This window comes from Aquila chrysaetos, chromosome 7 (genome assembly GCF_900496995.4).
Source record: "Aquila chrysaetos chrysaetos chromosome 7, bAquChr1.4, whole genome shotgun sequence".
NCBI classification, from domain to species: domain Eukaryota; kingdom Metazoa; phylum Chordata; class Aves; order Accipitriformes; family Accipitridae; genus Aquila; species Aquila chrysaetos.
Window position 1 is genome coordinate 15,487,584 of NC_044010.1, and position 24,715 is coordinate 15,512,298.

Consider the following 24,715-nt stretch of genomic DNA (forward strand, 5'->3'; position numbering starts at 1 on the left):
TCTCTAACATCTGCCACAAGAAAAGGAAGGGAGAGAAAGCCCAGACCTTCTCAAGATCTCAGAGAAGATGATACATTTCCTCCCTTCAGCCAAGTAAAGTGAGATACAGAGTGGAGTCACAGAGATGGTTACTGTACTGTTACCACAGTGGTGTATCAGGATTACCCTGTGGCTTCTGTGATGCTTTCGGAAGGCAACAAAACACAGAGGATTGTACCTTGCCCCTTTTTTTGAGTTGCTTTCTCTCTTCAATTGTGGTGAGATAGTTCACTGCTGCATATTCGATGACAGACAGGAAGACAAAAAGGAAGCTGATCCATAAATACACATCCACAGCCTTTATGTAAGACACTTGGGGCATTGAGGCACTTACTCCTGTCATGATGGTTGACATTGTCAACACTGTAGTTATACCTGCCAAAGAAAAAGGGGAGGTTATCATAATACTGGCCAGCTGGTTCTGTTTAGCTCATCACCATTGCTTGGACAGCACAGCTTCATGAGTGCATATGATTGACACTGCCTTTAACTTCATTGCACAGGCTCTGAAAAGTGGAGTGAACCATGAAGGACCTATCGCATACAATACTGAAACCAGTAAATCATCTTTCTGCTCAGTGCATGCAGTTAGAGCTGCAGCACACCAGGTTCAAACAGTGGGGACACAACATCAGTGATTCAGCAGCATAAGGAACACATTTCTGACAGCTTTAGGCACTGCTATAGAGAAATGAAAGCAGGTTTGTGGTCTTCCTTCACTTCCCAGAGCCAGGGTCTCCACTATATGCTTTCTTGATCTGGAGAATCAGTAAAGAATCACCAATTTCCCTCTTAACCCCTTCTCAATTTGTAGTTCTTGTATATCTCTATCATAACTCCATGGCAATCTAAAAACACTCTAGCATAAAAATGCTATATCCATTGAAACTAAGAAATATTTTTGTTTACTTCAGTGTGTCCAGAATTTCACCCTCATCTTTTCAGTGTCTCCTCTTACATGCAACTATTCATCTCATTTTATTTTGCTCAATGTCAGAAAAAAAAACCCAAAACACCAACACCCAACTCAGGCCCTGCTTTTAAAGAAATTAATGTACACTGGAAGAGAGGACATCTCAATAACATCTGTGAGAAAGCACTGGTGATAGCATGGCCTTTCAGCTGGATCTCAGCGTAGCCTTTCTCCAGTTTTATGCTAGTTCAAGTCCACTGGAACATACAAGAGTTTTCCCTCTCCCTCTCTGCAAGTTCCTTGGGTTGAAGGGTGGAGTTTGAAGCATACCATACAAGAGGAAATCAATTTATTTATTTAAAATATGTATACTCTAGGCTAGGGAGCTAAGCTTTTTAGACTTTGTTGTTAACATGCCTATAAATTATGTATGCTTATGCTAATTAAATGTGCGTTATTCATAGAACTCCTGATGCATAACCTTCTGCAGAAATCCGTATATAAATTAAAGAACATGATCAGCAAAACCATCTTGACGACATTACAAATGACCTACTGAGAATTAAAACTTTATTTTTAAAGATGAAGTTAAGTTTCTTATAAATAAAAGGAATTGGTAGATGCATTAATAAAAGTAGGTAGGAGGTACCATAATTTGTTTTTGGATTAACAAATAGATTTATGTCTCATGTATTAATAGCTTTAGACTGTGCCAATAGAAAGGGATCTGAGGTAGCTACAGTCCTATTTTTTCTAGATTGATATAGCTATAGATAAACATTGAGGGCTTCCGCAGTATGTGCAAGTTTGTTTCTTAAACAAAAATCCTCAAATTTTCACTCGTCTAAGAAATATGGCAACATACAGTTGGCTTCTGAGACTAGCATCAGTGAGAAGAAAAAACAGGAGCTTTTTTAAACCAACTGTTGCAGGACTCAAATGCATTATGGTTACATTAGATATCTTAACAAATTTCCATCAGATTTTCACAGAGATGCTAATCTTTGAAAAAATGTACTCATTCCAAGGCCATCAGCATTAAATTCTCAACAAAGCCACTCTTGAAGTGGTATCAACTGATTCATCACTGAGAAAAACAATAATGTTATAAAAAACCCACCATAATTAGTCTTTTTGTCCTGAGCTGTGGTGTTCAGAACAAAACTGACAGCAGAAAGATGCCCAACTTACTCTTCACTTTCCACAGAAGCCTGTGTGCCTTGCACAGTTAAGGCACCAAAGCAAAAGTTTTCAAGGTGCCTAACAAATAAAGGCTTTGCTACATAGGACAAGTCAGAAAACTGCTTCCAAGCTGGTAGGAAGATATCTAATGTTTCTGAGAGAAAGCAGAGCTGCAAAGCTTTTAGATAGATTGTGCTATGCCTCATCTCTCATGAACCATGGATTTGGAGAGAGATCTGACTACCTGTTACTTTGCTGGGAAGAGGGGAGGAAAAACCAGTCTTTGCAAAAAAAAGAATGAAGTAAAATTCATAGGGAAATCTGTAGAATCATCCCTTTTTCCTTCTGTGGTGTGTGAGCTGTTTTCTAATACAGCAAAGCCAGTCTGAACAAACATCCCATTTCCAAATGTAGAGGTTGACTAAAGGAGTTTGTGGTAGTGACAACAGTGGCAATAATAGTCTTGTTCAGGCAATTACCTGATATACTTGCTCATGTCCTGTGTAAATAAGAAGCTAAGGTAACTTCAAAACCTCTCCCCTATCCATTCTGTACTTCCCAAAAGAATATATATTAAAGGTTTACCTAGTGATACCCTGGCAGGAACGGCTCTTCTGTCAATCCAAAATGAAACCCAAGACAGCATCACCATCAGCATGGCTGGGAAATAGGATTGTAGCACAAAAAAGAAAATATGTCTCCGGAGTGCAAAGTTTATAAAAAGTCGATTGTACCAACCTATTGAAAAAAGAGAGAGAAACAGGTTGGGGGAGAGGAGGGCTGTGTTATTTGTGAGCTCTGTTCACTGGCCCCCTCCTTCCAGTAGGAATGGCGTATCCACATCAGTAATAGTAAACGTCTAAGAAATATTGCCACCACCTTGGTTTTATATAGTGCTTTACCAGCTGTCCATCATACCTCATTAAAATACTACTGCCTTTGGAGTGAAGCAACACAACTGCATAAATAAAATACTATATTATAATTGAGGTTAGGAAATTGAAAAAAAAGTGGATAGACTTCAAGTGAAACTGCCGGGAGAATACAGACAGAATAGAATTGTCCAGTGCAGCTAGGACAGTGAAGCCAACACCCTGCCTCCCCCCAAAAGTAGCCTGCCTCCTCTCACGCTACAAATGCGCAGCAACAAGCAGCACTACTTTTCCTGTGGTCAGACCGGTTTGCCTGCCCAGCGTTGACTTTAGAGGAAAGGGTGCCATCTAGTGAATTTTGGGACATGCTCTGTCTGTGCAGCAAAGCCTGCGTGCTATACCACCTGCGGCGGGAGGGAAATCAGTTTATAGTGAGGTGAAAAGAAGACAAAAGCGGCTGGCTGTGCAGCATCTGCTTGTCCAGTACAAATAGAGACACCAACGAGCCTGTGTTGGAGCAGTCATGCCATCAGAAGAGCGACTTTATAAAAAAGAATATCTCAACAGTAACCCCATCTAATATTAACCATGCCCTATGTGTTTTCAGTTGTGGAGAAGGTTTTTGGTTTTAAAGATTATTGTCTCAAAAATGGACTGAAATTGTTGCTTCTTTGGAGGCCAGAGAACTCCAAAAGCCTAAATGCTATGCATGTGTAGTTCACTGAGATTCACAGGAAAGGATATGAAGAACCTAAAATGCAGAAGGCTGCTTTGTGAGCTGCATTTTTGTCAATTTTTTGCCCTAGACTCTTCAGGGGGAGATGGCTCCCATTAGAGTTGTGCCAATTGTTCCCCACTATTACTTATTTCGTGGGGCGGGGTCTATGTGTAATCATTTTCTCCCAACAAGAAGCAAAATAAAAGAAAAAGAGAAAGTGGAACCTCCTGACTGAAACAAAACCTCAAAGCCAAAGAAAAGTGTACATCTACAAAGGGCAGTGTTCTAATTAACAGATATGGTACATGCATTATTCAGGTACTTCCCAGTGGTCCCTGCAACTTAAAAAAAGTCTTTCCTTTCACCTTTACTCTGCTGAGTAAGCTTATCATCAAAACATCTGCATGTAAGTGTTAAGCAGTTATACTTTGCAAAGTCAAAGGTGCTGTGAACGTGCTGCAAAGGCCCAGGTACAGGGGTGGTATGAGGTTGTACACAAGGCTGTATTTGCTTGCATAAGTGTTTTTTTATGAGAATAGCAAGGCAGAAAGAAGCCAGCTGAGTTCCTGGAACCCAGTTTCAACACACAGTGATAGCAGTTTTGTGGAAAACATCCCAGTCTCCATCTTGCAACAAGGACAAATTTGACGTAGCTCTCAGCAAGCACAGTTATGATAGTAAGGTATCACTCGCCCTCTTCTCGGATGACAGTGGCTCTTGAAAGCTGGAGCTCTGTTCTTAGCTCATACGCGAGCAAGAGATAAGGATGAAGAACCTGATCAAGCTGTGAATTCCTCACTGCTTAGGCTGCAGCATAATTTAAACTGGAACTTCTGCATTCAATATCAGTCACCACAAACTTGAATGACTCATTTTTAAATGCAAAAAGAAGCAATCCCGTAAATAAAATACAGTAAATAAATCATTTGCAGCTTTCCTGTATGTCTTAAAGGCTTTTTTCCAAAGTATTATGCATTTCATTATATTATATGGAATAATTTCTATTTTATTAATCTGCCTTGATATAAAGGGCAATATCCACATTGGAATGAATTGACTCAGATGGGAAAGTACAGTAGGAAGCATGCTATTTTATCTGGTTAAAAAATTATGGTTAGACTACTTACATAGAGAAGTATTTCAAAATTTATAATTGTGTGTACAAATACAAAGAAAATAAAACCCACCTTCCATGAAATCAAGACTATAATAAACTCCTAAAGCCTTGTGCAGTTTGCCAGAAAGTATAGTTCGAGATCTATAGGGAGAAATAAAAACCTGTCTGGGGCAGATACCTGTATTTAAACAATGTAGCACTGACATAAAGGGATTTTTTTTTTTTCTGCAACTTTATGTATAAACATGGAACATTAAGCAAACCAAGAATTAGACCTCAATAGGTTATAAATGCTCTCATGTGGAAATCTTACAGTTAGTAGACTTCTAATGACATTTAATAGCTCCAAAAATGAGGAAATTTTAGACAATAAAACACACTGGGGTTCCTCTTGTTTGCTTTCTAGTACTTGACCCTTTAGGGTTTGCATTTTCAAGCTTTTCTGTATAACCAGAACCCAAAGATTCCTGTAAACCCAATACTCCAGTGGCTTTCAGAGAAGCACAACAATTTTGCAAGAGCTCACAACAGCATATATTTTGTTGGTGTGCATTTTTTTCAGGTTCTTATTGTCAGATGTTAAGTTACAAGTAGTATTATGGACTCTTCTTCTAATATCAAGAAAGTGTTACATTGGTAATGTAAAGAGAACTGAGGATCTAGGCTGACAGACCAGTGTGACAGACCTCATTTTGACTGAGATCTCTCAGCAGTAACAGTCATTTATTAGCAATGAATTTGAATGTGAAAGACATTTCTGTATGATTGTGTCCTGTGCTTCTCTCTTCTAATGACAGGGGCTTACTATACCAGTACTGCTGTAAAAAGCTAGTCCGCTGGAAGCACTGAATTCTTCGATGAAAAACTGGGAGAGGGAGATATGCTCATCTGTGCTCAGGGACTTGTTTCCATGTTTCCAGTATAACATCAGATCATCTTCATTGTATGCATCTATGAGAAAGTAAAAACTAAATCACCTCTTCTGCTGGAATAATGCTTCTGTTTTCTTTTCTTAGGGATAGGAGACCACTCAAGCAATATGGGAAAGTGCCAAAGAAACATTTTTTTCACATCAATTTGCCAGTTAGTTGACGTGCAAAAATTTACAAAGACTATATTCCATACAGTCCTGTGCCCTGCCAGCAGCTTATCTGACAGATGGGGGACATGGGTCTGCTCAGGGACACTGGGCACATAGGATCGGACCTCTGGAGCTGCCACACTGAGCAAACTGCCTGAACACTGGGGATCTGTTCTCTTCTGCAAAACTAAACAACAAACCAGCATCCCAGTTTTAGTCATAATCCAAATAAGAATAAATTTTGAGATATCAAAAGGCTCTGCAAAACAGAATTACCTTTGTTGTCCAGCTCTACAGCTTACTACAGACGATTGAGTCAGGAGTGACATAGCAGACATTTCACAGTAACACAAGCACTAATTTTCATTTTTCCATGAGGTCAAATATTGACATCTTATTTTACTTTTAACTTGCACTTTCTTCTCAGAAAGAAACATGATTTTTGACAGAGGAAACATTTTTAGATCTAGGCCTTGGAGTATCAACCCAGTCCAAGCAAAGCAGGGTGCATCATAGTTTTGCAATCTTCCCAAAGCTCACAGTTTAATACGTACAGGTTGAAGGGTTCAGGTCACACACCAAAATAAGTGAAAAAGGTATTATGAACAAGATGGAGTGCTGGTGTTGTGGTTTAACCCCAGCCAGCAACTAAGCACCACGCAGCCGCTCACTCACTCGTCCCCCACCCAGTGGGATGGGTGAGAAAATCAGGAAAAGAACTAAAACTCGTGGGTTGAGATAAGAACGGTTTAATAGAATATAAAAAGAAGAAACTAATAATGATAATGATAACACTAATAAAGTGACAGCAGTAATGATAAAAGGATTGGAATATACAAATGATGCACAGTGCAATTGCTCACCACCCGCTGATTGACGCTCAGTTAATCCCCGAGCGGTGATCCCCCCGCCCCCCACTCCCCCCAGTTCCTATACTAGATGTGACGTCACATGGTATGGAATACCCCTTTGGCCAGTTTGGGTCAGCCGTCCTGGCTGTGTCCTGTGCCAACTTCTTGTGCCTCTCCAGCTTTCTGACTGGCTGGGCATCAGAAGCTGAAAAGTCCTTGACTTTAGACTAAACATTACTTAGCAACAACTGAAAACATGAGTGTTATCAACATTCTTCTCATACTGAACTCAAAACATAGCACTGTACCAGCTACTAGGAAGACAATTAACTCTATCCCAGCTGAAACCAGGACAGCTGCTAAGAATGCACATGTGAAGAACAGGTGTGAATTAAACTTACAGCTTTCCAGTTCTAAAGAACAGTTCTGCGTGTCCAGAGGAAACCTACTGAAATCCATGAAACACATAGCAGAAACTGTTATTCTGCAGAAAGGAACAGAAAAACAGAAATTAAATGAAAAACTTCACACTTTCTTAGGGCTGTGCAGACATATTTATGAGATCCCCATAATCTGCTGTTTAGAATCCTAATGATTGAGTTTTTCTACATTTTAGATGCTTCAAGATAGTGAGATAAAACTAAATCAGTGAAAGAGCATATTTTTAAAACAGAAATAGTCTTTCTTATTAAGTACATTACCTTCAATTTTTAAACCCTTTACTGGCCTGATTCTTCATTAGCCTTTCACACGTTTTGTTTTGAAGGGTTATACTTAGGAAGATTAACAAGGGGAGTTCACATTTCTTGACTGGATTTCTCATAGACTGAGGTAGATAATATCACAGATTAGAGGAAATATTATTTCAAGTGCTATTTTCCCAGCTAGAATGGTGATATTTAATTGCATAAAAAGATAAGCTGCAATTTCTGGAAGCCTACTCTCCTCTTCAGCACCATGGAAACGCCTTTACTCTAAAAAGCTTAAGGAAATCTAGGTAAAGACATTATTTTGCATTCCACCTGCTTTTTCACAAATGTTTAGAAGATAAGCGTCCCTTGACATTTTAACCAATAAACAAAAAAAAAGGCTAGAGGCAGCAATTTAAATATGGTAAATATTGCCAAACTTCCCTTTCTTGACACAGCTTGCATGTCATTTGATGTTTTAGTTTGATTTTTCAGTTTTCCCCAAACTGAATCCTGCAGGGATTTAAGTGATAAGGGATATACTGGTTATATAAGTGATCTTTGAAAACTTGTGATCAGTAATCACACTGTAGCTGAATTTTTACAAGTGTAAGATTTTACTGGCTTGAAATGAGATTGTGAGAGTGGTACATCTTTAAAATAATGCATAAGATTTCCAACTATGGATGTTTTTTCAAACTTTTAGCTATTGACTAAAGGATCAGGGAAACAACAAGAAAATGTTGATTGAAAAAATAGAAAGACTATTTTAGCAACAAATCTGGATTTTTGTTCTGCTTTGCTTCAATAAAATCCTGCAGGCACTGAAGAAAAACTGTGGAATATGGAGATTTCTTGCACGTAAGTATTTGGAATATAATCTACCCATTGCTTGTAAAACTGGCAATACAAAAAGGGTGGTTTAATGAATGTCTAATTCTTTAGGAACATAGGCATTAACACCACTCAGGCTAGAAACACAGTGTTTCACCTTAATCATTTTAAAACCTTCGTTCAGCTTTTACGTCACCCCTTTCCCTGCCTCTCAGTTTGATAAGAACTGATAGAGAAGGAAAGGAAGAGGACAGGACACCTGCCCTTTGTGCTTATGTTCAGGAAGAAATCCACAGGTTTGGCAGGAACTTTGGGGCTTTGCTATTCACTGGCACAGGAAGGTGAGGCTGGCTGCAAGCTCACCTGTCGGAGCAAGGAGGAGTCACCCCATACACACTATCTGGTAATGCAGGGTTAGGGAAAGATAACTGTGCAAGCAGCGAGGATGAGGGCAAGGAAGAAAAGTAGAGCACCAGCTTGCAAATGTGATGCAGGACGCAGGGCAAGGGCTGCCATCGCAGAGGGGGTTCTGAGCAATGAGCAAACGTAGCAAATTGATTCACAATGTGTCTGTCCCTCAGCTCTACTTCCTCCTTTTCCTTCCCTCCCATCTTGCTTTTTCCTTTCTCTTCATTTCTGTCCTTCCCATCACATGCTCCCTTTGATTTGTAACTATTTGTGCACAATTTCTTGCTGTTCATCTTGATGACACTTTACATCTCCAGCAAGCTGACAGAATGTGTTTGCCCATCTTATGTCTCTTCACCACTCTTCCTTCCCCTAGCTGAATGTATGTCCTATCCCTCACATGGAGAGCCACTGCTGTAAGCCTTAGTGTCGTAGTGCAGTTCCTCTGATCCCTCTCTCTCATGAAGCAGGGAAATGAATATAGCAATAAAATTCATACTTCACCTCATTGTTTCTTACTGGTCAGTGTGATTCTTGAACACACACTATTTTAAAGTGGTGTACAGCTGTTGTTGTGTGGGTTTCTGCATGTCTTCATGACAGGGTAGATAAATTCATGGCTTGTTGGAACAATTATTACACAGCCAAAATCTCAAGTGCTTGCATAAATCTTCAAACTATCGAGATTAAATGAAATATCACCTCTGTGCACAGGCCTAATTAGTAACAAACTGGAGAACTGTGATTTCTGCAATGCACAGGCCTCAGGGCCTTTACCCTAGGGGGAAAATTCCTCCATTAAAACTATTTCTGCCATATCATCCAAATCTGCTTCATAAAGAAAAGCAATAACATGTAGATAGAAGGGAGATGCATTTAATGACAGTGCTGTTCCAGCCCTGGAATTGCTGTTTCACTTCCCAGTTCCTTGTAGTCACACCACACGCCTGTGTAACATTGCTGGTATCAGCACCAATAATTTGCTCCCCGTGCCTATCTGGACCCCCAATTAATATCAATGGCATGTTTACAGGTATCCCAGGGTGAAGTTAGCTGAGATAGTTTTAAAAGACTCAGGGGAAAAAAACCCCACAATTTCTCTTTGCTAATAATTTGGGGGTTTACTGTACTCAACAGTAAAACTACTGCAATATTGCTAAAACCACTGGCAATTAATTAACACTTGATAAACTTCAGCGCTATTTACAACAGATTAAAAAAACTGCCATTATCCTGTGACAGGAAACAATATCTATATGTTAACAGTCCTAAATTTATTTTCCCACTGGTACAGAGGTCACCAGTTCCCATTGTATGATACTAGGGGATTAATGCCAGTCCAGTATCCAAATCTTAACTGCAAGTATTTCCAGTAATTTCTCATGGTACAGATTATTGGTCCACAATTGCAGTCATGTATTTTCTTATAAAAGGCTATTGTTCTTACCGTAGACTGAAGAGTACATTGCCATCAGGGTATACTCGAAGCATGACGTTTTGCACAGTTGTATCATGGATGAAAGATCTTTTGGAGTGTACAAAAAATACATCAGGTACCCAGATCTTTTTTATCAGTCTTCCATCAAAAGTCATACTTTTGTTTTTGTTACTACGAAATGAAAGTCTCTCATCCTTCCAGTAATGTCTGAGATATAAAGTCATTGTGAAGTCCTTTGTTTAATTAAAAATAAAAGAAGATAATGCTTGTTTTATTCCCATAGAATAGAAAACAGTACAAAGTAATCAACTCATGCAAAAGATCAATTTTTTCTCTGGACATCATCTGAATGATCTTCAATGACAGGAATTGAATGCCACTCAATGAGTTTAAATATAGATTAGAACCACCTCTGAGATACTGGCTGTTTGTCTTGTCATTGGTGTCTGAGGTTCATACTTCATTTATACTTAGATAAAACTTTTACAGGTTTCAGTGGTCTGCTGGATTGGGCCCTCAGTGAAGTATAATAAATATAATAAAGAAACTTTAAAACCAACCAAAGGCAAATGGAAAAAGGTTTCCTTTGGAAAACTTCACAAGCTTTTCCCAGAATTGACTGTGGTTCCTTTACAAAGGGATTAATTTGAGTTCTTCATGAGCATTAAGTCAATTTGTAAAGTCCATTAATCTGTACATTTTGTACAAATATTGCACAGGGGTTTAGATTAGTATGTTTATGAATGAAATGCATCATAAAGAAACAATATGATTAATTTCATAAGAGTAAATTTTACAAGACATTTTACAAGAATTACAATTTTTTTAAAATATGAAAGATTGTTACAAATATTTTACCATCCTATTTAGAGAAATAACATGACTGCAAATATACATGTGGAAAGAGATGGAGAGGATGCTGCAAACCCAGTCTAAGCTTCTGCACAGCCTGACTGCTCTGTGCTCACTTATATAACTTTTGCATTATTAGGCAGACATCATTTATCTCAGTAGAACAATTACTTCTGATAAGAGTACTGGGAAGATACTTAGGTCTTCCCCTGTAGGATGATTTTATGCCCCTGTAATAAGATTTTATGATTTGGGTAGGTTTGCAAAGGAATGCAGGCATTCATACCGACAGATCACATTGCAAACTCAACACCTACAACTGGAGCTACACTCACTGTGAAAAGATACTGTAAATGAGATCTCTTTGCAAAGTTAACGTGCCCTGCTACTCTAGGATGGAGCAACTTGGCACTGATGTCTGGATGGCATTATTAGTGATAATTTCAGCTGAGGAATGAACAGCCTGCGTTCCAGTGCTACAGGTCCTTGATTGCAGTGAGGGCGTCTCCTTCCTAGGACCATTCCTGGAACTGATTTTTCTATTTCCATTTGTTATGAGCACAGCTCCACCCATGCTAGAAATGATGGGAATATTGAGATCTGCATAAGCAAAGGAAGCAAAGGACAGGAAGCCTCATCATCTAATGTGCAGAGCACTAAGAGCTCATGTGGAAGCCCACGGGGCTTACTGAATGGTTTGCATTTTCAAATCAGAGCACTGTTGACTCTGATCTGTTCCTCTTGCCCAGGGAGAAATACAGCATGTGCTCTTATATAACACTTACTAGTTTAAATGAGAATGACTTGGATGCTTTAAGGCAAGGTTGTGCTCTTTAAGGGTTTGCTTTCTTTAACTGTATTATTCTATATCATCCAGCTGGATGTTTCTGAGACCCTGAATTTTGGCTGAAATTCTTTATTCCACTTCTACTAACCAACTTACCATGTCAACTTCAGATATGCTGTCAATGCTTTCTACTTGCACATCAATGCCCACAGGTATTGGCGACCCTACAATGTAACAGAAAGAAAGAGTGATGAGGAGCATACATCCATATTTTTAAAGGGAAGACTGTGTATTAGCAACATACAGAAAGTACCCCACCCCAGAATTTACTACGGTCTGTCCACCTTAGTACACTGAATGAGAAAGACCATGGCAACGAAGTAAAACCCAGTGCTAAACAGTTGTAAAAATAAGTACAAAATCTTCAGTGATCTTTTTGCAGCCAGACTAGTTGCTATTGGCATTGCAGTTTGGACAGCAGTGACAGCTTCCTTGTGGTGCCAAAGCTAATGAACTGCTTGGAGTCCTACTTAGAACAGTCATAGGGAAAAGCTGAGTATATATAGCAAATACATCAAAGATTGCAAAACTTTCTTACCAGTTCCAATGCTTATTCCCACACTTATAAACCAAATATCTATTATGCCTCCTAATTATCTTTAGTTACTTAACTATTTAAAGTTTGGCATAGATATTTGTGAAAAAGGATTGCTTGCTCACTACTTCATAAGAGGAAAGCTGTACACATACTAAGCGTGTTCTGTGGTGGAGTGTTGGGTATTACTGAGTACATAATTTATTATCAAGTACAATGCATACCAAACTGCACTAGGTGACCTGATTTTATATACTACCCCACTAGTTCATGCCACTGAAAAAGGCTGTGAGTTTATAACACAATGGAATCTGAATGAACAAATTATACAACCATATTTGCGTTTTTACAATAAAGTGACTAAAAATCAATTAAAAATTACAGCAAAATATAAAATTATTTCCAGTCTCTTCAGTATACAATATCTGGAATGAAGGATCTCATTCTATATGGGCTATATACCCCTGTAATTTTCAGCAAGCAAGTCATTCCAATAAAGCAATTGAGTAATCAGTTCCTTATGGAGGAGGGAGAGAGATGCATGCATATATGTGTATACCCCCCCACAACGAATATTCTGCATTTGTCATGAAAATCGATAGTAACATTGGATTCCAATTACATTTGTTAAAAATAGTCAGTTAAAATATTTTTAAAGTACACATTTAAAATAACCCAGTACACAACATGAGTACAAGGAAGTCTGAACAGCAGGAGATAGTAACAGCATTTTTAACTTCTTTCTCTTTTTCTTGTCTTTTCCTTTTATCAGTGTCAAGCCAAAATAGTCCAGAAATATCACTCTCCTGATAACCAGCCACAATACTGTGTGTCTTTTTGGAATTATCCTTAAAATAGCAGTCCTCGAGGATTACACAGCTGCCTTCAGTTCTTACCAGTAGAGATCTTGAACTATTTTTGAGGTATTTTAAAATCTGTCTCTGTAATCTCTTGATTTGACTTGTATTTTTTAATGGAGGGTTTGACCCTGCACAGAACAGATGAAGATGCATTGTGCACGGGAAAGCAAGGTAAAATGCGGTCAGAGTTAGCAAGGCACACAGGAGCATGTTTCAGCACTGACAAGAGCTGTCCTGTCTGGTTCGGAAATCACATCTTTCTCTGAGAGGAATGCATCACTCAGTCTGTTGGCCGAAGCTCAAAACAAAATTCAGGACTCCAGACAGCAAAGTTCAGTCAATTAGTTCATTAGTAAAACACTAGACAGCACTTGGGAAAATGCTGCTTCTTTTAGAGAATAGAGACAGCAGGAGACATCTGCCATAGAGGCTGACGCACAAGAGTATCAATGTATATATCCAGGCAGGCTTCTTCACAGAAACCAATAAAAATTTTTATGCCTCTCTTAAACCACTTTTGACCACTTCTTGTCTTTGTTTTGACCACACCACACAAACAATTTACTTATGCTGAATACCAACTTGTACCAAGTACTGGTACAAAAATGCCTGGTTATAGTCTGAGTGGAATCACCTTCTCAGTATTCCACTGAAATCTGAACTATCCTGTAAACTAAAGACAAGTTTAGCCTAAATAGAAGTCATTGTGGGATTTATACATGATGTGAACATCGTTCACAAATGGCATTCACACATCATTTAAATGAAAACACTGCAGAAAGATAGGGTGTTGTCTATCAAGCTCCTCATTTGCATGACGAAACAGGACAAGCCTACACTGCAGAGCTGAGACCTGAGCTAGCTGTACACAAGGCAGGGTGGCTCAGGGAGCAGGCTAGCTGTAGAAGCACAGTGCTCCAGACTAGGAACATGATCAGTACGAAAGCTGACCAATATGCAAGCAGCATTGAAGATAGAAATTTGGCCTCAACCCTTGGCTTCTTTAAAGTCCATGCAGTGTAATAGGCATATTCTAGATTGGAGTGAGGTGGCTTGTGACTTGGAAATGCCTGTTGGTTGCCAGGGTTGCTTAGAATGACTGCAAATAAGCAGATGAACTGTGTATTATCTAATCTTACCCACCATGAAGCTTCAACTTCTTGATATTGTAGGTGTGTCCAAACTCTTACCCTGGGACTATGGCAGAGGTGCACGGTAGGATATACTGGAAGTGCTCGTATCTGGGCGTACATTTGATCTTAACTACTATTACTAAAACTTTGAGGGATGATTTGCTTGACTAGCATGTTAAAAACAGTGGGTTTAGTCTTATTTATGTAGAATTATGTGGGTGGCAGGGGAGGAGAGGGGAGCAGCTCTCTACATAAAACAATGGCTTTACCAGTTTCTGAGTCAAGGACAAATCTAAAGCGAATAAAGTTAAATGTCTACCATCAACATTCTTCAAACAGGCAAGGAACTACCCACAAATCATATCACTGAATAGGATGACTGGCTTTCTAAGCCATATATCATGTGTAGTGAGGAAAAGGTTTTTCTTAGTGACAGCTGCTCAAAGTGTGATGATGGCAGTCCTAATACTTTCTTGGGACTTGTAAAAATTACAGACTATTTCCCACCCCAACAAGTACTGTTCCAGTGTGGGCACAATTTCATTCAATAATTCACCTCGTCTGGGCAGATACAAAGGAACTGATCACAGAACTAGAAATTAGGCGCAGCTTATGATTACATTGGTTACATGCACACAAACTGAAGTGCCAGTTATACATAAATACACACAGAGGCATTTGATTCTTTGGAAGAACAGCTTGCAGTAAGTTGGGAATGGTTATAAAACCAAGCCAGTGGGGACACTGAATAGCATAAAAGAGATCAAAAGCTATGGCCAGGAGAAATACAGTGGATGGTTCTAAAGTGAATTAAATAAAAAGGGAACTATTACAATGAAATTTGTTCCTGATTAGGTAGAAATGCTAGAACTGTGAAACAGAATCCTTAAAAAGAGATTCCTGTTCTCCATCTGGGGAAAGGCCAAAGACCGTACTCATGCTGCTTAATGAGAAAATACTGTTCAGTCTAGCATTCACTGCAGACAATTATTAAACCACATCCCCTAACCTCTGCCCTGACCTATTATAGACAGATCGTAGCAGCCGCAAGTATTTTCTTCCTATTCTGACTCTACTTTGGCAACAAAAGTAAGTAGATGATAAAGACACTAAACACTGCACATATATGCAACCCCAGCCTCTTCAGCGTGCTGTTCACTTTTCTAATCTGAAGCATATTTTATTGTTGTCACTAACACCACCCCCCCCATAAGATACATATTGACCTTACTCTGGTCTAGGCCTTCTGAGCTTTGTGGTTTTCTGGGAACATTTCTTTCTGTGATTAAAAACCAACTCCACTAGAAACAGTAATAATTATTTATTGGGAACAGGTTGCTGAGAACTGTAATTTCTTCATCACTTGGATTTGTTTTGCCACAATTGGATGTTTTTTAAAAAGAGCGTTTCAATAAGCATTGGAAAGGATCCTAAACCAGCCAGAATAGTGATTTGTTTACCTTTATGTCTGCACCATGGCTTTCTCTGTAGTGTATTGAGAATTTCAAGCTCTGGCTGACCATCAGGCAACATCATCAAATTCACTTTGAAAAAAAGTAACCAGAGCAAAGCTGTGTTTTTTATTTCCCAGTTTGACAAAACTGGGGATGGCAGAGGGGATTTTGTTATTAAATTGAGCAGCTTCAGTTGCTTCTGGAGCATTGCTACAAATCATTATTTTAGAGGGATTAGTGATTTTCACAATGGAGGCTCCACAGATTTTCAAGATAATTACTCCACAGCAGAAAAAATAGAATTGTTTTCAGATGGATTTATCTTCACACAACCATTTCCAGTCTTTTATTTTAGAGGTTTAAACATAGCAAAAGAATTCCTTGATGAGCATGGAATTTTTTTAATAGATAGTACTGCAGGCAAATTCTATAATACGCTTTTCAGAAGGGATATTACGTAAAAAGGATATCCTTTTAGCATTTTAGGATCAATTTCTATGGTAATTATGACTGGTAGTGAATTCTATAGTATTTTTGTAATAGTCAAACCTTTGAACACACAGCAGACTGCACCTGAAATTCCATAAGATAAATGTTGAATTTAGAAAAAACAGCCACTGTATCCCAGTTGGCATTGTAACAGTGTATGCTGGAAAAAAGCTAGGTCTACAGGAATCTCCCAGTAGGAGACAGAGACCAGGGAAGGATTAAGGTCTATAGGAGTACTTTCTTCTAAAAAGGGCTTGTGGGCCCGCAGAGGAAGAAACCCAGATAGAAATGTAAACAAGCCCCAGGAAAGTGAAGCTATGTGGATGTATTTACTTTCCTCTGGCAACGACTGAAACAGCAGAGTTTCTGGCAATGTTATTTTCTTCTTGTTACTGTTTTGTTTCTTTCTTATTTATGTGAGAAATGAAGGTGGACTGGTATTAGCAGTAGCCAACTCTTGGAATGGAAGAATTAGCAATGTAAGAGAAAAAAAATCCAGGAGAAGGATCCTGTTAGAGGTCTTGCAAATTACCAAAATATTTCCCTCCTGTTCTGGATCCCAGCTATTCCTTCCAGTAACACATGAGAAAAAGCCATTCCACTTTCATCAGATTGAGTCTTCTCCACCACAGTGAGAAGATATTTCTGAGCTTTCAGGGAGGGCTGTGGTGCAGAAAAGAAAACAACTTGCTGGCAAAGAGATTTTAGAATTGCAGGATTTTCTGAACATTCATTGGGCCCTATTTTCTTTCCTTTGCCCTTCCCCCCGCCCCTCCTTTTATGTTCAGATGAATTTAAATGTTACTAATTTAGCTTGAGGAGGGAGAAAACATAAGGGGGAGTGAGCTAATGGGATTTCTGATCCTCTGAAAATTTGGAATTAAGATCATGCTTAATTGCAGAATGGGATGCAAATTGTCTGGACAGACTGTTACCTCTTGACCAGCTAAATGCTAATAAACTATTTTCCACCATTTCTAATACTTGCTAATGTTATTATCCTCTATATTGGTTGATACTGCAGAGATAACCAATTTTAAAACTTCTTTAACTAACACAATGTATGTTAGCATAGGAAATGACAGGTCCTTAAGACACAACATAAAAGAAAAATAAAGTTGTCATACTTCAAATATATATATATACACACAGTGAGAACTTGCATGCACACAGTGACAGTGATCATGTGGTTCCATAATCTTTAGACTGCAAGATCGTTCAGAGAGTGCGTGGAAGGGTTTTACTGTCAGGAAAAACAAGGCACAGAGGAATAAAAGATGACCTCCTCTATAGGCTAGTCATGATCTTTTTTAATGGCAGTGTTTTTAGTAAGTGAAGGCAGAACTCAGGAAACCAAGAGCTCACACCAGTATTTCAAAATAAGATAGTTCAGAAAATAATAGGATATAGATAAATAGATGTATAGTGGAAAAGAAAGTAACTTTAAAGCATTTCTAAGAATTTCCTTTAACACCTCTCTCAACATCCAAAGTTCTGGCTGCTAGGGCAGCCTGCATCGTGGCCCTCAGGTCTGAGCTGCTAGAAGTCTCTATTCATTGTCTGATATTGGCCTGTGCTCACCCTTTCTCACTAAGTTCAAAACATGGTGACCATTCCAAGAAGTACTGGCAACATAATTTAATTTCTTACTTTTTCTCCAGTCCAAAATTAAGCTATCTTCACACAGATTATCAGTTTATTGGGCTGCTGAAAAATCAGTTGAAGTACTTTAGGCCATACTAGTATGAGGATATATAAGGCATGAAAAGATCTGACTGAGTCTACTGACATTTCCTTTGGTAGGACCTATGCAGACAGACAGCCTTACCAGAACTGGCAAGCATTATTATACCATTGCAAGACCCCTCACATACCCTTCTCCTGGCCTTTATCAGTGCTTCTGGAAGCAGCAAGGACTAAACATAATTCCTACAGTATTCACTGATGGAGTTAGTAAAGCTGTTTGAGCAAAGGAAACATCTGTTCTCCTAGTCCAATGCCTAGTGGAACTACTCAAATCACTATGCTGGTCCACATCTGTTTGCATCAGCAGGGGTCCATCTATTGGAGACTTCCAAACAAAAGAGGACCATGACATTATATGGAAGGCAACAACGAAACAGAAAAATATCGAGGAAAGGGAAAAAAACAAACAACCCCCTGCACCTCCTCAAACAACAACCCAAGAGCCTGGCTCAGGGAATAAGTGCAATGTAACAATGTAAGTTTAGTTTTTTAAAGAACATTTGGGTGTACTGAATTACTGGTTTGCTTCACTCAACCTCATTGTATAATGAACTGCAGACGAAGTAACATTTCTACAGCAAAAATGTAGAAACAGCTTGCTAGCAGCTTGCTGGTTTTGCTTCATCTTGAGACAGTATGCTTCTCAGACTTTGATCTCTAATCTGTTAATAAATGGACAATGTCAGGACTAAATTTTAAAATCAAGTCAGTCAAATTCTGACTGTGCAGCTGGAATGGCATTGCAATCAACAGAAGAATGCCAAAATACACTCATACAAATGACACCAGAGTGGTGTCCATTTGGTCAAAAAAAGGATCTCTTACCTCCACAGAGCAATGATATACTTTCATGAGAAAGCAACCAGTCATGTGAGCAAAGTCACAATTATTTCCAGTAACACTGCAGCTGGTAGCATCAGAATCCAACAGTTCTATATTCATTTCCCCCAGGTTTTTTCCCATGCATATTTGCTCAGTTTGCAAATCAAATTCAGCATGTGCTTTCTCTGTTTTTACCTTTGCTACTTAATTATAAATACTAAAAACTCTGGGTCCTGTAGTCTGCCTCCTTTACTTTGTATGTGTGGGGCCAAATGAAATCAAACAAGCCAGATTTAGATTTAAGAGTTCCCTGAACTGAGGGATCTCCAGCAGGTTCAACACAGCATGAATTTTCCAACTGCTTTTTCTCCCAAACTGGTGCAAAGGATGATTGACCTTCTCAGGGAAAGGGGCACAGTAGAACCAGATTAGCAAAATCTATCATTCCCACTCCCTGACATACCCAGAAAATCGCAATGGGGTATAGGAGAAGGCAAAATATTGTCCCTCTTCTAAAGGTAAAGAAAAATTTTAAAATACTTGTTTTTCACTAAGCTGTTTTGACCTGATTCTTTTTTCTCCTATCAGTATTGTGAATTGATGCATTGTGCTGACTTGAATAAATCATGGACTGTGGCATGTGACAGATACAAGCCCTTCATGAATCACAGTACTGAAATGCTTCATTAGATTTGATAAAAACAAACCCAAAATTTCACCTGCTTTAAATACATAAAGCCCATGTTATAAGTATTTATGCAGTTCAGGGCTACATTATGGCTGCCGTGACAATGACTGTAGCAATGGTATCTCTAATTTCACCTTCTCTTCTAGTTAAGTTTCCTTCTGCTGCACACTTAATCATCAGCATTCTTCAGAGAAACCCATACTCTGTCTCTGCTGTCATAAAATAATTCTGGGTATGTTATTCAGATTCATGTTTCAGTTGGTGAGTTTTGTCCTCTGATGCGGTCACACTTGAGTACTAACTCTCTGCTGCTGCCTAATTAACCTACCTCTTGTGAAGAACAAACCATGCTCTACTACTGTAACATCACGGAAACCAATGGTAAGATAGGAAAAATGGAGTATAAATTTGGGATCGGCATTCATTTTGCTAAGATTTTTTTCACTGTGTGCTGTAAAAATGTTAATGGATCTATGTTTTAGTCTTAGAGAGCTTCACGCATAAGTAATCCACATATTAAGAGAGTTCTGAAAATTTGGAAGCGTGTGAATTATTGGATGTGACTGAAAAAAGTGCCTCCCATGCCACTATGGCATGTGGATGACAGAAGAGAAGCAAAGCTGGTGCACTCTTCTGCTGAAAGCTATTTCTGAAACACAGGAGTACAGCTGAAATCATACCCATGGCAATGTGATTATTGAGAGGCCTGTGCAATGAAGTCAGTGGAAAAACTACAGCTGGCTTCAACAGGAATTGAATGGGCAATATGATTAGTCATTTGAAAAAAAAAGGAGAAGGGGAAAAAGCCTGGTACAGATTTGCTGGGTGCAAAAAAATCCTCACTGCCTGTGGAAAATTACAACTGCCAGATCACAGAGTATATTCTGAAAGCTGCTTTTATGGACATCATAAGTATTGCTTTCCGGGATGATCCAGCAATGAAGTACATCCCAAACTGTTGTTTGCTTTCATGGCAATGCTACTTCCTTTCTGAGATGACATTCTCAAAAATTTAAATTCTTTATGTGGCAAATCAGGTGGTAACGAGAAGATGTCTAGACTAAAAGATATTAGACTAGACAGGTATTAGGCAAGAGGTAATCCTAGCTTTTGTTGTCAAGAAAGAGATGTATCTCAACTATTGTTCAAAATCAGGCAAGATTTTTGCTCTCTGACAAGACAGAATTTCTAGGGTGACAAGAAACCCTTTCGCATTCTCCCAGTGCATCCAAAGAGGCTCTTCTTACCCCAGGTCTCCCTCCTGGTATGCTTGCCAGGCCCCAGGTCCCAGCAGCTGGTGTCAACAAGAATAGCTCCACAGACTTCGGTTAGCCTCCCAGATTTATGTTCGTTTACACAGCTGATTATTGGTCCTCATATATTTTATTTTGGGTTCATAATCCAGAGCAGTTCAGTCTATTTTCATGAATCATGAACATGGAACTGGTGACTCAAAGGCTCAGACAATATTAGTGGGGCAGCTTCCTCCTTTTACCTTTCATGAAGGAGAGTCAAAATTGAATCCAAACTGTGAACATCCCATTGAATACTCCCTTTATCCACATGCAATTTCCTTCAAAGAAGAAATAATCATCATAGTGCCCAACAACACAAAAACAACATAGTAATAAACAGAAGGCCTATGGGTAGTTTTTTAATTTTGTACAGAGCAAACATTTAGGAATTGATGGTTCATTTCAATCTCTCAAAACAAATTTGATGACTAAGTAATTTGCTAATTGCTACTAGACTATGCAGATTACAGGAATACTTAAATCACAGAATCTTAGTCTAATAATATTTTTTTTTAATTAGTTCTTAAAAGGAGACAATTCGAACAGTTTCTCCTATTGATACGCTAAACACAAAAAAGTCCCTTGCCTTCAAGTATTTCTGGATTTCTTCTTTATTTCCTGGAGTACAACAAAACAGGTGAGCTGCAATTAAGTCTGTCATTCAATTTTAAGTGACACTGCTGGACAGAGTTGAAGTGAAATTCCAGAGAGAGGATAAACTATTAACCAGCACAGTGCAGGCGTGTGCTGCTTACCTCCAAATCCAGGTCTCAGTGCAAAGTCATGGTCCTCTATGCGAAGAAGCTGCTCAGATTTCAGTGGCTGTACTTTCGTGCTGTCAAGTTTCCTCATTTTAATTTCTCGTTTGCTGCGTTTAAAAAAAAAAATAAATGTAAGAAACTTTTTTTTTTTTTTCTGCCTGACATTCAGAATGCTAGTTAAATGAAGCAGGGACCAGTTGAATCTGGTATGATAAGGGAAACAACTGTGCTAATAAAATTGGAGAAAGATACATTGGAAAAGGTAGGGAAATCAGGTATGAGGGTGCCCAGGTCTATGAGGAACACCAATTCTATATAAAAAGTCCCAGGAAGAATATCTACCTCTTCTTCTGTTCCCCTGAGAGACTGTATCTATCATTATATAAGAGATTATAGCTGTTTGAAAAAATGTTACTATTCACACAACCACTTGCAACTCAGACTTGGAAATAACATCATGTATCCATGGTTTTAAAGCACTTAATCCATTATCCATATTACAGAGACAATTATACTTTTTATTATAAATCTTTTTTTTTTCCCTAGGAGCTCAAATGAGTCAATATGAGAATGGACTGAGAAACTGTTGGTCCTGGATCCAGGGACTTGTTTTTTAAGATCCTCTTAAACGTCACTCAGATTTGGCCAAGTTATTTGTTAGCTCATCCCCTTATTTGCTGCTCAGACATGCAGCATTTCTTTGCATCAAGAGTCCTGTCTCTGCATTTATCTCCATGCCACACATAACTGAGCTTCTGTGTAGCACCAAGGCAACACAGATGAACCTGTGCTCGAAGCAGGATGCCATGAATTCTGCACTTCTTTCTGGTGACTGTTCCTAACTTTCTTCCTTTCACACAATGTACTGCACAACATCGCAAACTCCACTGGGAAATTCACATGCCTGACAATGGACTTGAGCTCTCCAGATGGAAATTTCATGTGCTGAGCCTGCATTTAAAATGAACAGCAGATGCTCATCACAATGCAGACTCCTTTTCTATTTATCCTATAAACTGAAACAATGGCACAGACAGCAGAGGGGTCTGGTACGTGCCCATGTCACAAAGGTATTGGGTTGAAACACAGACAAGATCTACAGTCAGATCTGGTAGCTGGGGTATACAGGCTTTAGAAAGAATCCATTACATTATTTGGTTCTGCTATAAGGAAAATGCTACGGTGTCTCCTTAAGTTTCCACTCCTCCTTGCATGTCCTGCTTTAAGTGGCTGGCCCCAAGTAATAACAGAACTAGCCATACCTTAGCTGCAGAATTATGCCTAGATTTGGGCCCCCATTTCAGGAAAGGCATGGGAAGATAGTAAGAACTTGTGCAGCTTGATTTAGAAGAAGGCGACTGAGGGAACACATCACAGTCTTCAGAACACATCATGAACTTTTACAGGGCCCTTTGCTCCGTGTCCACTCCCCAGCAGGAAAAGCAGTGGCAACAAGGGAGATCTATGGTACACATTAGGAACACCTTTCTTATGGCAAGAGCAGTGAAACACGGGAACATATTGCTTGGGCGGGTTTTGAGACTCCTTTCACTCGGGCTATTTAAGAATAGGTTAGACATACATCTGTAGAAATGACTTAAATACAGCTGCCTTGCCACAGGCAAAGGTCTCTCCCTAGACGTAATTTCTTTCATGCCTTCTGTGATTCTCTTGGACTTTGCTGCCAGCAACTCTAATTATTACTTTAGACTGAATGATAGAAATCTGTTCTGAAGATTCGCCCTGTAGTCAAACACTGCTTAAGACAAGGTATGGAATACCTTAGGATAAGATATGCACCTGTATTTACTTACTTTTTTTTCTCCATTCCCCCCTTTTTTCTTAATAACGAAGCCTAAGAAATTACTTTTTAAAATTCTATGTTACAGGAATGCTGAGGTGGCTCCTGGGCTATTCAGAACTGTTGGGCTTGAACAAGTTAATTTACCTTAGTATTCTTGAATGTCTCTGGCAGTGTTGTCTGAACCAAATTATCAGGGCAATCGGAACGCCTATCAGGCATTTCAAATACAGACTTTAGTTTCCTAAGTATGAAAGTTATGTGGATGCTAAAATGAGACCCCATGCTTCAGAGAATTAAAATCACCACAGAGAAAGCCTGTATCAGAGTAGAATGAGCAGTAGAACTGAACACCTGCAATGCTCTACAATAGGTATACAAGGAAATTCTGCTGCTTGGGAACCAGTATAAGAGACAATGATTAATTATGTTCATAATGCCATGGCACAGCTAATACAGTTTAGAAGCATTAGGTTATTTGTTGTCGGATGTGCCAAGGAAAATATCTGTTTGATGCTCTGGTTGTTTCACTGGAAGAAGCAGGCTAAAGCTATGATACTTCTATTACAGCTTCTTACTAGAAGCAGGTCTGTGACTGAGGATGACTTTCCTTAGTTGTGAGAGGCAAAACATAAGCTACCAGGGCAGGAATTTTTTTCTTAATGAGCCACTGAGAAGAGATGTTATGGGACTTTGATATTCCTTCTGTTTTCCTGGATGAGGACAAAATAAACAGAAATGCTGCCTATATGAAAAGCATCTTTTGTGCCCACTTACTTGAACAGCCTCTTCAAGCTCTTGTTTTATATACAAATGGTGGAGTATCTATAATTATTTCTAGCTGCTATCAAAAGTGGTTGTTCAAGCTAGGCAAGATCTTGCATGGGTCAGAATAGCACTTTTGTTACAAACATGCCACATCTTTTCTTCAATACCTTCCTTTGGCAGAATGTATTTTTTTATTGTAAAGGAAAATAGGCTTACAAGCAGAGATATATGCTCATGGTACTTGGAATTAAATTCATGGACACTAGTAACATTGTGTGTGTAAATGTACCAAAACTTAGAAAAATTCCATAAAAATATCTAAAATAATTAAAAATAATACACTTCTGCTTCACATTTTTTCTCCTTCTTGACTCCTTCCCCCACCCAAAGCTAAGAAGTGTTCTCCAGCAGATATTCCTTTAACATCAGCATCTGGAATCCAGATGTTGCTCCTTGGCTAAGAGTTATAGTATTAAATTGTCCTCACTGCAGCATTACAGTTATTTAACTGATGATTCAAAG

The 24,715-nt window shown here is 38.9% G+C and overlaps 1 protein-coding gene across 7 annotated transcripts in view; it reads right to left on the reverse strand.

Annotated features, from left to right (window-relative positions):
• Positions 1–24,715, reverse strand: part of GABRR3 (gamma-aminobutyric acid type A receptor subunit rho3) — a 34,712-nt gene that overhangs the window by 4,215 nt on the left and 5,782 nt on the right. For 5 of the 7 annotated variants that reach the window (XR_003924401.1, XR_003924400.1, XM_030020893.1 and 2 more), the window contains exons 3-9: positions 21,619–21,731; positions 11,938–12,005; positions 10,152–10,375; positions 7,175–7,257; positions 5,652–5,792; positions 2,720–2,872; positions 218–414 (exon numbers count right to left, since the gene is read on the reverse strand). Coding sequence is in view for 5 of the 7 variants with exons in the window: in XM_030020893.1 (XP_029876753.1) it covers positions 218–414; positions 2,720–2,872; positions 5,652–5,792; positions 7,175–7,257; positions 10,152–10,375; positions 11,938–12,005; positions 21,619–21,731 (979 nt within the window). In the remaining 2 variants the exon portion in view is untranslated. Of the gene's footprint in view, positions 1–137; positions 415–2,719; positions 2,873–5,651; positions 5,793–7,174; positions 7,258–10,151; positions 10,376–11,937; positions 12,006–21,618; positions 21,732–24,715 lie in introns of all 7 variants that reach the window. The other 2 variants (XM_030020898.1, XM_030020896.1) reach the window with 2 other exon arrangements.